Source organism: Canis lupus, chromosome 10 (assembly GCF_048164855.1).
Source record: "Canis lupus baileyi chromosome 10, mCanLup2.hap1, whole genome shotgun sequence".
Classification (NCBI taxonomy): Eukaryota; Metazoa; Chordata; class Mammalia; order Carnivora; family Canidae; genus Canis; species Canis lupus.
The window spans coordinates 63,271,671-63,287,435 of NC_132847.1; the positions used below are offsets into that span (position 1 = coordinate 63,271,671).

The 15,765-nt window shown below is 35.4% G+C and overlaps 2 protein-coding genes across 5 annotated transcripts in view; both read left to right on the forward strand.

The window, feature by feature from the left end:
- FKTN (fukutin) overlaps positions 1-15,765 on the forward strand; it is a 69,241-nt gene that overhangs the window by 47,102 nt on the left and 6,374 nt on the right. For both annotated transcript variants that reach the window (XM_072842229.1, XM_072842228.1), the window contains 2 exons: positions 2,250-2,383; positions 3,914-4,041. In XM_072842229.1, coding sequence (XP_072698330.1) covers positions 2,250-2,383; positions 3,914-4,041 — 262 coding nt within the window. The remainder of the gene's footprint in view (positions 1-2,249; positions 2,384-3,913; positions 4,042-15,765) is intronic.
- Positions 1-15,765, forward strand: part of TAL2 (TAL bHLH transcription factor 2) — a 63,908-nt gene that overhangs the window by 20,562 nt on the left and 27,581 nt on the right. The window contains exon 1 of one of the 3 annotated variants that reach the window (XM_072842232.1): positions 3,914-4,041. The exons of the other annotated variants lie outside the window; for them this stretch is intronic. The gene's annotated coding sequence lies outside the window, so the exon portion shown is untranslated. Of the gene's footprint in view, positions 1-3,913; positions 4,042-15,765 lie in introns of those variants that run through there. 3 annotated transcript variants of the gene reach the window in all.

Consider the following 15,765-nt stretch of genomic DNA (forward strand, 5'->3'; position numbering starts at 1 on the left):
TTTTGTCCTCTGGCTTTAGGGATGACTGCTTGAGATGACAAAACATCTGTGATATTTGAAGTGTCATAGACAGAATAAATGTAGTGCATGTAGCAGGAATTTATTGATTTTTTAAAGAAATTAATTTCAGAAACAGAAAAGAGTTAGGAAGACCATGTTGTATGTGTTTACCAAAAACTATAAGTCATGTATAAAATTTATATCAGGATATATAGACTACATTTGATCTTCAGGTAATCCTTAGATTAGCATTTTATTATTTCTATCCCAAAGATTGTTCTGCCATTTTAGAAAAAAAATCTGTTCTATTTCTTTATTTACACACTACACAAATGAGAGGAAGACTGAGGGAGTGTCATAAGGTCTTCCCACAAGTCTTTTCCAGGTCACTGATACTATCACTGGTTGGACATCACTGCCTTACCACATTCTATTCATTCTAAGAGGGGGAAATGAATGCTTTTCTAGAGTCCTTATGCAAGTTGCTGTTAGAATCAGAGAAAGATTGATGGATCTCTTTCCACTATACATTACATCTCACACATTTATGTGATATATGCTTTAAGGTTTAACTTTTTTTTCTAAGGTTTAACTTTTTGAAGCAAGATTGTATTACAAACTATGTCATCAGAAATACTTCTTAATCACTTGTGTTGTATTATGCATTTTTAATCCATGTTTTTCTTCATTTAAGAGCAAAATGAGGGAGTTAGATTAGACACTATTTAAGGAGCCTTCCTTTTTTTTTTTTTTAAAGTAGGCTCCATACCTAGTGTGGAACCCAGTGCGGGGCCAGAACTCACAACCCTGAGATCAAAACCTGAGCTGAAATCAAGAGTCTGATGCTTTAACTAACTGATCCGCCCAGACACCCTAAGGAGCCTTCCATCTTTAATAGTTTATGAATCTTTCATGGATGTGGGGTGTGGATTTTTCTCAAGCTAGAGATAAGACCCCATCCTAGACTTCTAAAGATCTATGTTAAAATGAAGATAAAGTTTAGAATGCCAAATAGTATTGCCCAATAGCAATGCCGATAAGACAACTGTAGACATTTACGTACTTTCTGAATAATTTGGATTAAAGAATTAGAAGGATACTAGGGGAGACCCAAGAGCCTTTAGTAGTACTAAGGTATAGATTTTAGTTTTTTAGAACAGTACTATAGCACTTAATTGCCTTTTAATATTGACAATGTACTGAAAATTGGGGATGAAACTGCTCTTTTTTATATGACCCCTCAGGGGCACCAGGTAGTATAGTCAGTTAAGCGACCGACTCTTGGTTCAGCTCAGGTTGTGATCTCAGGGTCCTGAGATGGAGCCTTTGTTGGGCTCCATGGCAGTGGGGAGTCTGCTTGAGTTTCTCTCTCCCTCTCCCCCCACCACACACACTCTCTCTAAATTAATAAATCAATCTTTATGTTGATTTATATCAGACATGAGCTGTTCAGAGTTGCTCAGGAAAGGGATAATAGCTAAGCAAAAGAATTAAATTATATTGTGTAGCATGCCTTAAAGGCAGCCTTCATCATTAGAGGCTTATGATCAAACATTCTCAAAAGTAATGTAATTTTTTTTTTGTAATGTAATTTTTTTAATGGATGGCCCACCTAACATTTTTTTTTTAAGATTTTATTTATTTATTCATGAGAGACACACACACAGAGGTAGAGACACAAGCAGAGGGAGAAGCAGGCTCCGTGCAGGGAGCCCAATGTGGGACTTGATCCCAGGAATCCAGGATCATGCCCTGGGCCAAAGGCAGGCGCTCAACCACTGAGCCACCCAGGCATCCCCCACTTAACATTTTTTTAATTGAATTTATTTATTTACAGAGTGTGGAGCCTGACTCAGAACTCAATACAACCCCTAGATCATAACCTGAGCTAAAACACCCAACTGACTGAGCCACACAGGAGGCCTGGCCCAGTTAACATCATTAAAGCTGATAGTTTATCTAGAAATAAAAATAACTCATGAAAATTTTTGAGGATGCTGAGTGCTCAGAGCAGTAAAAATGAAGGAAAGAAGGAAAGAGAAAAAGAAAGAAAGGTTCTTCTACAGATGGCTCCTTATAACCATAGATTTTTAGTTTGGGATTTAATTTTTTAAAAATAATTTTGGTAAAGCACTGGAAGTCTAATCTTATGAAATAAAAACCACTCTTACAAAGATCATAGAATAGTGACTAATTTTTTCCAAACTTAAGATTTTAAAAAATTTTCTTGTTTCTTTTTTAATTTTTAGGGTGGTATCGGCAATGCAACATTATTACTTATAGTAAAGATGTTGACCTAGGAATTTTTATACAAGATTATAAATCTGATATTATTTCAGCATTTCAGGATGTAGGACTTCCACTCAAACACAAATTTGGGAAGGTCAGTAGTAACAATCTGCTTTACTTCGTAAGTAACATGTCTCAAAGTTAGAGTTTATATGAAACAGTTCAGAGATGGTTAAGAATGTTGCACATGTCATTTTATCACTCAGTATTGACCAGGATGAGATCAGCAGAAGTTTCTTATGTGACTTCTGGACTCTTTAAGGAAAACCAGAAAAATCTGACTTTCTGTTGATAATGAGAAGGAGAAAAGGATCTTTTGAACTCTTGAAGGCGAGTTTATTGCCATTATGTTAGATAACAATATAACATAATTAATATACTGTATAATGTAAAATTAATACAATTATTAAGAGTCCCACCCACACTACCTGAAGTTATATTGTTTCTTATGAGTCACTTAATTTTATGTTCACTTAGGTGTCCTGTCATTATCAACGTGAAATGGTCCTTTGGTAGCTAAGGGTTAGAAATATAGAATCATTTCAAATAGTACTTAAATTTCTTATCTATTTCACATGTTCTGGGTCACAGCAATTTTCTCAGAGTTCAACTAGGAATAGGTCATCATGACTTAAATGAAATTTCCTTTTAGAGAATTTAATTTAATTTCTATGCCCCAAGCCCATGATTCCTTGCAAACATCTTACTCTTTTTTTTTTTTTTTTTTGCAAATAACATCTTACCCTTAATTTGTTAGTTCATAGGGAAATGTTGTCCTGGAAAGCAAGTAGAAGCATATTTAGTCACTAACAAATTATTTTCTTTATCGTAATTTTAGTTTATATGAAAATTTAATAAAATGTTTTTCAGAGGTTAGAGTCCAAGCAATAGAACTCTAGGCATGCAGCAGATGTTTACTGTACACTCACTGTATGCCTGGCACTGCCTCTGCACCTGGACACAAAAATAAGTAACAGTACTTATCCTTGAGGTGTTCACTTTCTAATTGGGGAAAAAAAACACATAATAATTATGTGATTAGTGCTATAACAAGACAGATACATCAAGACTAATGGGAACATAATTATTTGTTAAGAAACTTAAATCATTAAGTTTCTTTAGGGAAATGCTCTCAAAATTCTTTGTACCTTTAACTTTTATTTCTTCTTCTTTTTTTAAGTACATAATGTAATGATTTATGCTATGTAGATGAGTTTCTATGATACCACATTTACCTAGGTACTTATTATTGATTGAGATGAGAGACTTATTTCCTAACAGTTTTACTTGATTATTAAAGGGAATCATTTTTCTTGATTCCTTTCCTTCTTTAGTCAGAAATGGGCTCAGGAACAGGATGTTCTGCAGAGTGGTAATTTAGCTACTGTAAATCATTTCCTCTGAGTTTTCATTAATTGTCAGAAGCAACATTATTTTATATGCATTTAAGAAATGAAATGATGTCATGCTACTGATAAATCCATTTTCAGAGGGTTTCAGCTTTTAAAAAATGTTAGAATCAGTATTCTCTCTACAAAACAAAATCTTTGTTTTTTTTTTTTTGTTTTTTTTTTAAATATACTTCCTTCATTTCAGTCTGTGAAAGTTTTCATCTTCCTCCTAGGTAGAGGACAGCTTGGAACTATCTTTCCAGGGAAAAGATGATATAAAACTCGACATTTTTTTCTTCTATGAAGAGACTGACCATATGTGGAATGGAGGCACTCAGGCCAAAACAGGAAAAAAATTTAAGTATGAATCAGATAAGTACTTATAAAAGGGGCCAGAGAAATAACTTCAGAAGGTAGAAATGAGGAAGCAACTGAAAAAAACAAATAAAAGACTGTCACAATTTCACTATTAACTTATTCTTCCTCATTTTACCCATAAAGCCCAATTATGTTTGGAAAGTATGGACTGCTTATAAGGACAGTTTAAGAGGAGGAAGTGCCCCTGGGACTTCAGTCTAAAGAGTCATTATGATTAGAAGCCTTTGAGGCATCAGAAAGGGAAAAGCAAAACAAGGCACACTGTGGCCAGAGCCGTAGCCACAACACTAATTGGCTTTTTCAATAGTAAGAGCTTGTTAATTTGATGGAAATGGGCAAAGGGTCAGTAAGAAGGGGATAGTCAGGGTGAAGTGAAATTTAAGTGAGGATGTTGGGACTGAACTGCTTTGAAGCCATGAATGCTCAACAGGCTGTAGAATATGACTTCAACAATAACTGCGGGCTGATCCTTAAAGTATACTCATTGAGCTTAACAGCTACCATATTTTGTCAAATTTAAGATGATATGGATTATAAGATGCACCATTATTCTTTGTGCTATGAAGAAAGGAAAAATACTGCCAATTATAATTCTAAGACACATGATTCACAGATGGAAAAATTTGGGTAGGGGGAAATGTTTCAGAATTGATGGAGTGCAGTATGTTAGATTGACATTTTTAACATTTTTTTTAATGCTGTTACAGTAAAACTTTCTGATGAGAAAAGACAAAAATGACATTAGAGCCACTATGTTCTCCTTTATGATGCAGTTGACCTATTCTCAATTCTGAGAGGGAAAGACAAAGAGAGGTGAATGAATGGGAACAGGAGCCCACAGAGCATGGGCTTTGGAGTCAGACAGACATGGGAGACTTCAGCTACTCCGTAACCAGTTCGTGGCCTTTAGCTTTTCTGAACATTAATCTCCTAGTCTGCTAACTTTGGATAGTATTACTGTGTTTGACTATATGAATATTTTGCATCTGTTAACATATAATCATCAAAAAAATCTTAGGAGGCAGGTATTCGGTGAGGTGCTGATACTGTAAGTAGTTGTTCAAGACTACACAGCACATAAGTGAAAGACTTAGACAGCAACCTGGCCTTTAGCCACCACTCCTCACTGCCTCCCTAATACACCTCACAATTTGAGGCACCTGGCAAAATGCTTAGCACTTACTCAGTTATCAGTAAAAAATGTGGTTATCATTATTATGATTACTAATGTGATTATTATCATTATTATGGTAGTTCTGTGACCCGAAGCATAAATTTGCCTCACTAACTAGCTAAGATTGGAGCTTCTATTGTTGAATACATTTGAGCCATTGGGCAGGGTGGGGAATTTCTATAACACAGAAGAGAAATGTCGTTTTCAGACTGGTTTTTCCTGGGTGCATTGACACACCCTCTTGATATTGCTGAATCTTTATTTGAAGGTAAGGAGTCTTCGTGTATGGTTGAATTCTCATTATAAGGTTAAGCTCTGATTAGAAGACAGAAATTAACATAAAATTGACATTCTCACTGTGGCTAGGTGAATGGGGGTAAGTGTTTATAACATTGGCTGTAGTTTGTTTATCCAAATATAATAAAGAAACTGAATTTGGAGGTGCGTGGGTGACTCGGTTGAGTGTCTGACTCTTGGTTTCAGTTCAGGTCATGATCTCAGGGTCATGAAGTAGAGCCCTGCATCAGGCTTCACATTCAGTATGGAGTCTGCTTGAGATTCTCTCTCCCTCTCCCTCTGCCCCTCCTGCTCGTGCTCACTCTCACTCTTTCTCTCTCTAAAATAAATAAATCTTTTAAAGAAATTGAAAAGTTAAAATTAGTGTATGATTTAGAGGCTTCTTTAAAAACTATAAGATAGTGTAGCACAGAAATTGAAGGGATAGAGCCAGTCTACTTGCTTTTGAATCCCAGCTTTATTCTTCACTAGCTCTATTACTGTGGGCAAGTTATTTAGCCTCTCTCCTGTCTCCTGTGCCTGTCTCCTCAAGTGTAAAATTGACAATAATAATAGAAATTGCTACATAGAATGGCTTTAGGGATTAAGTGAGTTAATACATAAAAAGTTTCAAAGAGAATTAAAGATGTCCTGAGTGTCAAGTAATTATTGGCTGCTATTATTACTACTACTAGTAGTAGGACAGGGGTAAAGAAAACTATTTCTCTTCTTCATCTTATGAGAAACTTACGGATTAGATACCTATATAATTAACTCAATATTAAACTCCCGAATCTATTCTTAGAGAACTCATATGAGAATCTCACCTTTTTTCTAAGAAAGGTACTTTCTTGAGCCAGTATTATCATTGTTTTTTTTTTTCCAGTATTATCATTGTTATTCTTAAATTTCCTTCCGAGGCTTGAATATCTTTCTTCTCACTAACATGATCTGAAACCCACAAACTTCAAAAGAACGATTCATTTCTAACCAGTACATTTCTGCATAGAAAGAGCTTCTTTCATTCTGCTGTTACTGCTCTTTATGGTAGCAGTGTTTGGGAAGTGTGAAGTGTTCTGATTATTTAACAAGAGAAATGAGCAGTGATGGAACTGTCTGGACAGATGGTGTGAATCCCAGATTTTCTATCCTGTTACTGTGACCTTAAAAGGCAGAGAAAAGAACAGGGGATGGCTGTGTAGAGTAGTTTCTTTGGAAGATTCCTCCAGCCATATGCCATTTTCATTCTTTTCAGCTCTATTTACTTGAAGGAACTATAGTATTTTCACCACTACTATTCCTTGAGGGGGGAAAAAAGCTTTTAAAGCTACTCTAAAGGTCTTTTTATCTGTATAGTATTTTACTTTGTATTCATGTTCATTCTGAGAAAAGCTTAATACTATCATAGAATGCATTTTTTTAAAAAAAAGGCTAACAAGGAACTCAGGAAGAAAGAAAAAATTCCTCCTTTTGAAACTTTACTCTGCATGCCTGCAAAATGATGTTTTTGGTCCTCAGATGTAATAATAATATTAATGTGAATAATAAATATATAGCTACTAGAGTATTAATACTGGTTATCTGGCACATAATAGGTACTTTATGTTTATTATCTCAGACAATCCTCACATTATCCCTGTGGGTTAGGTGTTCTCACTCCCAGTCATGAGAAAAGTAACACTTAGAGAAATGAAATAACTTGCTCATTAATGGTAGAACCGAGATTTAACTCCAGAGCTGCTGGGTTCTTAAGCCTAAGTTCTTATTTCTAAGACTTAATAGGTTGAGTGAGTTAATATATGAAATGCATTTACAACAGTACTTGGCACTTAGTAAGTACTCTATAAACATTTAACTACTGCTGCTCCTATCATTACTATATTATTATTATTACTGTTTGTGCTACTGTGTTGCTCTGACACGAACATAGTTACCTTCAACACAGTGTTAACTTGGATTAGTTACTCCAGTGGGTCTGAATTTTGTATACTTATTTTTCTTCTCCAGAGTCCCAATCACTAGTAATAAAAAGTGATGAATATAATAACTGAGTCATCAGAATGTGATGTTTTTATTCCATAACTTTACAGTTCCTACAGATGCTGCCCAGGTTTCTTGGGGTTATTTCGTTCTTTCCCATCTGAGTCAGCTGATGTAAATAGGGGCCAGAAGTTTGAGAAGTAATAATAAAAACTATTTACCATGTGCCAGGCACTATGCCAAGCTTTTATATGCATCATCTCATTTAATCTTCACAAGTTTATGAGGGAGCCATTAATCTTGTCACCTTCATTTTATAGATGTAGAAGTTAAGGCAAAGCTAATACTCAGACGTGGGGCCATATCACTTCAGAACCTATATTATATATACGTGATGTTAGCGTCACCACGATCTATCATATTGTAAAGACTCCTGCTATGAAAATAGCCCTTTCTACTCTATGATATTATCAGAGTAATATAGCTACCTCTCTAACCTCTAATAGGAAACATGGTACTCCATGAGCTAGTAGTGGGTTCCTTACACCTTCTGATATTTGTAGATATTCTGATATTTGTCTGATACTTCTGATATTTCTGCTTATTGTACAGATCTTCACAAAATTTGGATTTGTTTTCTGTGGGACTAGACTCCTATCCGAGTGTGGCTCTCATATAATGTTTCATTTATGCAGAGTTTATTTACTAACTCTATGTGCTAAGTATTCTCATGTGAACATACTTAGTTTCTGCTCTCAAGGATTTCATAGTATGGACCATGAAACAAATTATTAAAGTATTTTATCAACAGTATAGTAATTGAAGTATATATTATATATAGTTGAGATACCAAATCAAAGTCTGTCTAGAAGTGACAGCAAGGAAATGTGGCTTTAAAATAGAAAAGTTTGTTAGGTAGACTTGGTAGGAATATGGAGAAAGGCCTAATAATAGTTTTACTTAACTATTTTTCTCTTTAAACTATTTCTATTTTTCTTCTTATTAGAAAATTCTATGAGTATTTTTTACATAAAGTAAAAGCTTAATTATGGATTGTTTCCTTGACTAGATTCCCAGAAATGAAATCATTATTGTTTGTGCTGTTTGAGAAGTACAAAGGGTAAGTGGGTAATGTTCCAATACCAGTAAAGTCCAAGATTTTATTCCTCAGTCTTGTTTTTCCTTTGACTCGTTAGGACTTAGAAGTTGTATGGGCTTCCTCAGTCTTCCTTGCAGCATGTTTTATTCTGTCTTTTCACTCGTACTTTTTATTTTTATTTTTTTTTAAGATTTTATTTATTTATACATGAGAGACACAGAGAGAGACAGAGACAGAGACACAGGCAGAGAGAGTAGCAGGCTCCTCATAAGGATCCCGGGATCACACCCCGAGCCAAAGGCAGACGCTGAACCGCCGAGCCACCCAGACACCCCTCACCCCTATTTTTTAGATAAACTTTTTATTTTATGATCATTTTTGATTTACAGAAAAGTTGCAAAGATAATACAGAGTTTCTGTATGCCAGTTATTCCTAATGTGGTACCACAGTACCTTGCTCAAAGCTAAGAAACTAACATTGGTGTATTACAATGAACTGAATTCCAGACATGATTTGGGTTTCACCAGTTTTTCTCCTTAATGTCCTTTTTCTGTCTTAGGATATAACTCAAAATACCACATTGCATTTAGATACCCAGCCTTTTGCAACTTCTTTGAGACCAAGATTTTAAGCATGTCACTAAGTAGTACCGGCTTACAATATATCATGACATGTCCCAGTTGTGTCCATTCAAGAGCATTGAGTTCCCTTTTTTGATGTTGCTCCTCAGTACTCTTAACTGGAAATAATCTCTCGTTATTCTGAATTTCCATAGATTTTTTTTTCCTTTACTTTTTCATATCTTATTTGGGAACTTCTGCTGATTTGGCTTTCCTTTCTGAGTTATAGATAGAATCAGGCCAGGTAAATCTGTTGGACTGAGTGAGACCTGAGCCCTACGTGAAACCAAAATCAGTCCTTAAGTGCATTTGTTTTATTAAGATGATAAGGTAATAATACCAGACTGGTATCTTGATCCAGCTACCACCTTTTTGGCATCAGAACCACAAGGTCAAGCCACCCAGTTTTTTCAGCCATTCTGTTTTACCAGAAGTTAAAGTTAGTTGTTGAATCTCTACTCCTAGGTTCTCTCAGCTTTATAGATTGATACCAAGCTCCCATGGTTTTAGCTCTCAAAAATATATTTGCCTTTTTAGTACTTATAGCTGTGAAGCTAAAACGATGAATTTGAATTATTTCTTTAAATTAATGTATTTAGGGCGGCCCCGGGGAGGCTCAGTGGTTTGGCGCCCGCCTTCAGCCCAGGATGTGATCCTGGAGACCCAGAATTGAGTCCCGCATCGGGCTCCCTGCATGGAGCCTGCTTCTCCTTCTGCCTGTATCTCTGCCTCTCTCTCTCTCTCTCTCTCATGAATAAATAAATAAAATCTTTAAAAAAATTTACAAAAAAATAGTGTATTTAAAACATAGACTTTTCTAAAAATGATCTCACATTTCCTATTCTATTTATATCTTTATATTTTACAACAGATATATTGTCTTAGGTTTCCTTAATTGTATCTCCAAACCTCTACCTGTATACAATATACAGAAGTGGGAGTTAGTTATATAGTTAACTTTGTTTATTTGGTTTTTTAAAGAAAGGGTTATTTCAGGGGAACCTGACTGCTGCAGTTAGTAGAGCATGTGACTCTTGAGCTAGGGGTTGTAAGTTCAAGCCCTACATTGGGTATAGAGATTACTTAAGATAAAATAAAGATAAAATCTTTTTTTAAAAAAAGATTACCTCAGAATGAATAAATGGCAGACCTTTCATCTGTGTGAGGTAAATGATATTTTTTAAGACCACCATATGTTTTGTTTAAATGTAATTCTAAGGGTGCCTGAGTGGCTCAGTTGGTTAAGCATCTGTCTTCAGCTCAGGTCATGATCTCAGGGTCCTGCGATCAAGCCCCGAGTCAGGGTCCTGCTCAGTGGGGAGTCTGCTTCTCCCTCTCCTTATCCCCACTCATACTCTTTCTCTTGCTTTCTCTCTCTCTCTCAAATAAATAAATAAAATCTTTTTAAAAAAAGAATGTAATTCTATAAAGTTTTCTATAAGGTAGTAGTCCAGGAGAAATAAAAACATATTTTCACTGAAAGAGTTGACATGAATGTTCATAGCATTCTTACTTATGGTAGCCAAAAAAAAGAAAAGAAAAGAACCCAACTGTCCATTTTCTGACCAGATAAACAACTTACATGTTCATGCAGTGGCATACTACTCAGCAATAGAGAGAAATGAACTACTGATACATGCAATAACATAGATGAATGTCCAAAATATTATGCTTAGTGGAGGAAGTCAGACATACTACGTAGCTGCATGTATTTGAAATTGTAGAACACGCATAACCAATGAAAGATGTTGTTAGATCAGTGATTGAGAGCATACACTGTTTGTCCTTCTCCGATTGACTTATTTCACTCAGCATAATACCCTCCAGTTCCATCCACGTCGAAGCAAAAGTTGGGTATTTGTCGTTTCTAATGACTGAGTAATATTCCATTGTATACATAGACCATTCATCTTTCGATGAATTCATCCATTTCGATGATTCATCCATTCATCTTTCGATGGACACCGAGGCTCCTTCCATAGTTTGGCTATTGTGGACATTGCTGCTAGAAACATCGGGATGCAGGTGTCCTGGCGTTTCATTGCATCTGTATCTTTGGGGTAAATCCCCAACAGTGCAATTGCTGGGTCGTAGGGCAGGTCTATTTTTAACTCTGAGGAACCTCCACACAGTTTTCCAGAGTGGCTGCACCAGTTCACATTCCCACCAACAGTGCAGGAGGGTTCCCCTTTCTCCACATTCTCTCCAACATTGGTTGTTTACTGTCTTGTTAATTTTCCCCATTCTCACTGGTGTGAAGTGGTATCTCATTGTGGTTTTGATTTGTATTTCCCTGATGGCAAATGATGCGGAGCATTTTCTCATGTGCTTGTTGGCCATGTCTGTGTCTTCCTCTGTGCGATTTCTGTTCATGTCTTTTGCCCATTTCATGATTGGATTGTTTGTTTCTTTGGTGTTGAGTTTAATAAGTTCTTTATAGATCTTGGAAACTAGCCCTTTATCTGATATGTCATTTGCAAATATCTTCTCCCATTCTGTAGATTGTCTTTGAGTTTTGTTGACTGTATCTTTTGCTGTACAAAAGCTTCTTATCTTGATGAAGTCCCAATAGTTCATTTTTGCTTTTGTTTCTCTTGTCTTCATGGTTAAGTAATTTCTTATGCATAAACTACAGCAGTACTTTGATGGGACTTAGAATTATTTTTTCATCACTGAAAGGATTTTTCTTATCACTAAATTGTATTTGGTAATTATAAGTTCCCTGCAGAGGGGACCGTGATACTGTCTTTTGAGCCACAGAAGAGTGTATGTATGTGTGTGTATGTGTATGTGTGCACGTGTGTGTGTCTATATCTTTCTTTTGGGAAATCCTGTAATATCCCTTTTGAGGTAGCTTATTTCGTCAATTAATTAGGGTTCTGGGTCGTAGAGAATACTGTCAACTGTACACACAGTAAATACCATTTCTTAGACAAAGGTAACTTTTTTATATAGTTGTAAAATTCCATTATATTCCATTGGCAAAGAAACATTAAGAACTCTATAGCAGTGTAAAAAGAAACTAGCTTTTTAAAGAATAAACATTTTAAAATCAGCCAAAAAAAAAAAAAAAAGAAACTATGTTTTTAACTCATTATACCAACTTTCAAAAGAAAATGCTAAGGACAATGTTAAGTCATAAATTTGATAATTAGGTATAATGTGAAAATGATAAATTTTTCTGGGAAAAAATAAATGTCAAAATTAACTCAGGAAGATCTGGATAACCCATACTCATGAAAGAAATTGAATCAATGATCGGAAATTCTCCTTCCCTGTCTTTTCCCTACTGAAAGTTTACAGGAAAGTTTTACCATGCCTTACCAGAGAGATTATTCCCTATATTTCCTATGTCAGAAATTTTAAAAAGAAAAAGAATGCTTTAAGCAACTTATTGTATGAGACTGATAGCAAAATGACTTGAACAGTGCCAAAAATTTTTTAAAGGAAAATTACAGTATTGTCAAACACAGATGAGGATACCTTAAGCACAATGAATCAAATTTTGTAGTATTTATATATTAGTGTAATTCTCAACATTAAAGGATTAAAAGATTAAAGGAAAAACCCCTCCATTATTATTTCAATAAATGACATTGCAAACGTTTGATAAATTTCGTAATTAACCAAAAGGGGGGGTGGGGAGGCCTTTTAGCAAGCTTGGAATAAAAGAGTTCAGAATTTCTTTAACCGGATAAAGAGAATATACTAAAAACCTAAAAGAAGCAATCATATTTCATGATAAACCTTTTAAGCCTTTCTATCAAAAATAAAAAAAAAAAAATGTACTCTCCCTGCTTCTATTAAGTAGAATGCTAGAGGGCTTAGGCACTAGAATAACACAAGAAAAGAAATTAAGAATTAAAAGCAGAGACAAAACTGGTAATGAGAATAAACCATTTGTGTTGTTTTGTAGGAAATTCTTGTTTAAAAACATGGCTCTGCTGTTCCAACTCGGAGTTTAATGCAGCTTATGTTTAAAAAGGTCAAATTCAGTTGTAATTGATAGTTTTTTTCTCTCTCTCTCTCTTGCTCACTTAGCCTAGCTAACTAGTAATAATAAAAAGTGTTTTTCATTTAGCAATTATGTTTATAGGTTGCACAATTAAACTGATGAGATTACTTTATACAGCAACCAGTAAGTAGTTTTACAGATTGTAAGGAGGTCTGTGAGGAAGAAAATGCAATGGTCTACTCCAACTCTTTTTTTTTTTTAACTCTAAGTCTTAATTCTAATTATTCTTTTATGCAAAGATAAAATGAAGTAAACGAACTATGAAATAGAAACTGTGAATGGAAGGCTTTTTGTGTGTTTGAAAAGATCCCTTAAACTTATAAGGGTTGCCTTAGTGTGAATTTAAATCTGTTCCCATTCTGGATCCTGTCCCAGAGCTTTAAAGTGCAAACTGCTTAGCCAAACTTAATCTTTGCTTTAAAAGCTAAGGTAAGGTAATGTCACAGACCCATGGTGTGTTCTAGTCTTAGTCATTGTTTACTGGTAACCTGGGCAGAGTACATGGCATGTGATATTCTGTGTCACTGACTCCCTCTTCCTCTCCTCAGTCCCATTTTACAGTCAACTTTCACATTTTATGGTTTGTTTATCTTTCCTCTTCTCCTAGGAAGCTGGAATTTTCTTTTTGCTGATTGAACTGAAAAATTTTTTAGTGAAAAGAAAACCATAATGATTTAGGGATATTTCCATTTAGGAGCAAAAATGAACATTTGAGTTAAATTGTCTTTGTGTTATTTTTATACATTGTTTATGTGCTTTTAATGTTTTGGTTTTGTTCATTTGAACATTTCATTGTTTAAAATACTGCTTCTGTAAAATTTGTAGTATTCTCATTTACCCTGTCTATCCTGGACCTGTGATTTTTCTTTCTTTCACCTCTTTGATAGACTATAGAGGCTAATATTTAAGAGAGGAGCTTCCTGGCCTGTGTAACAAGATAGACCATAATTTCTGCTTTATTTCAACTAGAGTGTGTCCCCTTGATAGGATGGGACAGGTGGACATTCTTCTGACCAGCATCTGATAGGGGAGGGTGGAGGCCGGTGATGGATGGCTGTGTCTGATGACAAAATAAGCAATTCCATGAATATGAGTGTGCAGAATAAAATTGGGACCAGCAGATGGTGGAGCTATGCTGTATCTTATTTCTTCCTCAGCTATGAGATTTGCTGTGGCCGTCTTTTCACAGAAGCCAGCTGGGATTGTCTATTAACTGCCAGCACCCATTGGTTTGGGTAGAAGGGACTTGTTGCTTTCTTTAGAATTTGTTCAGCCTCTCATTTTCATGTATGGCTTTATGTTCATCTGGTGGTAAAACATGATATTTAAAAGCAGAATGTATGAGAACTGACCTTTCCTTGGAGAATATCCCAGCTAGATCCCATTTCCACAATATGATTATGCTTTGACATCTGGCTCTTTCCTGTTCCTTTTTTCTTTAATCCACTGATATTTTAAGTTTCTGTGATCTCTGCTATTGCCACTTGAAATCTCATTACTGAAAGTTCTTTTCATGTTGTGAAGAAAAGAAACATTTCTCAGAAAACACCAACACAGAATATAGGGTTATAATATAAACTTAAGTCTAACGAAACTGCTCATTTTAGTTTTCCTTGGTAATATATTGAATTGAATTTACTGATCTGGAGTACCTTTAAGAAACATAATTTGGCTTAATTTCTTAAACATATCTGCTAGTTAAAATAGTTCCACCATAGATAGAGTAAAATTCATTATAACTAACATTGCCTGGGCTGATGTAGAGACTTTCTTTCACATCTGAGATGAAAGAAAGAAACTACAGGAAGGTTCATGTGAGGGACAGAAGCCTGGGAATGCATCTTGGAGTCACAGTTGCTAGATATCCTTGGGAAGTCCACGTTGAAAGAAAAGAAGATTCACACATGTGGTACTTATTTCAGTGTTCTGTAGTTAGATTCTTTCAGTGGCAGTTTGAATTTGATGCGGATTTAATGATGTGTGAACTGTTAAAAATAAGAAAGTAAGTTTGTGGCTGAGAACAGAAATTTAAGGGAGGGGGCAGGTGGTAAAATAAAAGCAGAAAGAATGTGGTCCATATCACTGTCTTTAAGGGAAATATTGTTCAAGTACAGGACATCCAGGCATTAGGTCTCTTTCTGCATTTGAGGAGGGGTTTGGGGTGTGAAGATCCCCAAAAAGTGATCTTAGTGCATCCTACCACATTCATGTACTGTGGTGTGAAATTTTCACTACAGTATGAGTTAGCAAAGGAGTCTGAAAAATACCCTGGCTGATCCTGAGAGTTTCTTCTTTAGCTCTCTAAGCTGACTAGGTTTTCAGAAGCTATCTAGGACCACAGTGAAACTCAGAATGCAGGTGTGAATAAGGCCTGTCACAAAGACACAAGCATTTGTGGTACTGTTGTTGGAGAATGTCTTTATATTGTCAGAATTGATTCAGGTTCTGTGGCTGACTAGAAGGGTTTTGTTTCCTTTCTCACTGCTACATGTACCTCCCTCTGTGTATGAAGAATTTCAAATATTAGAAATGTAGTTTAAAA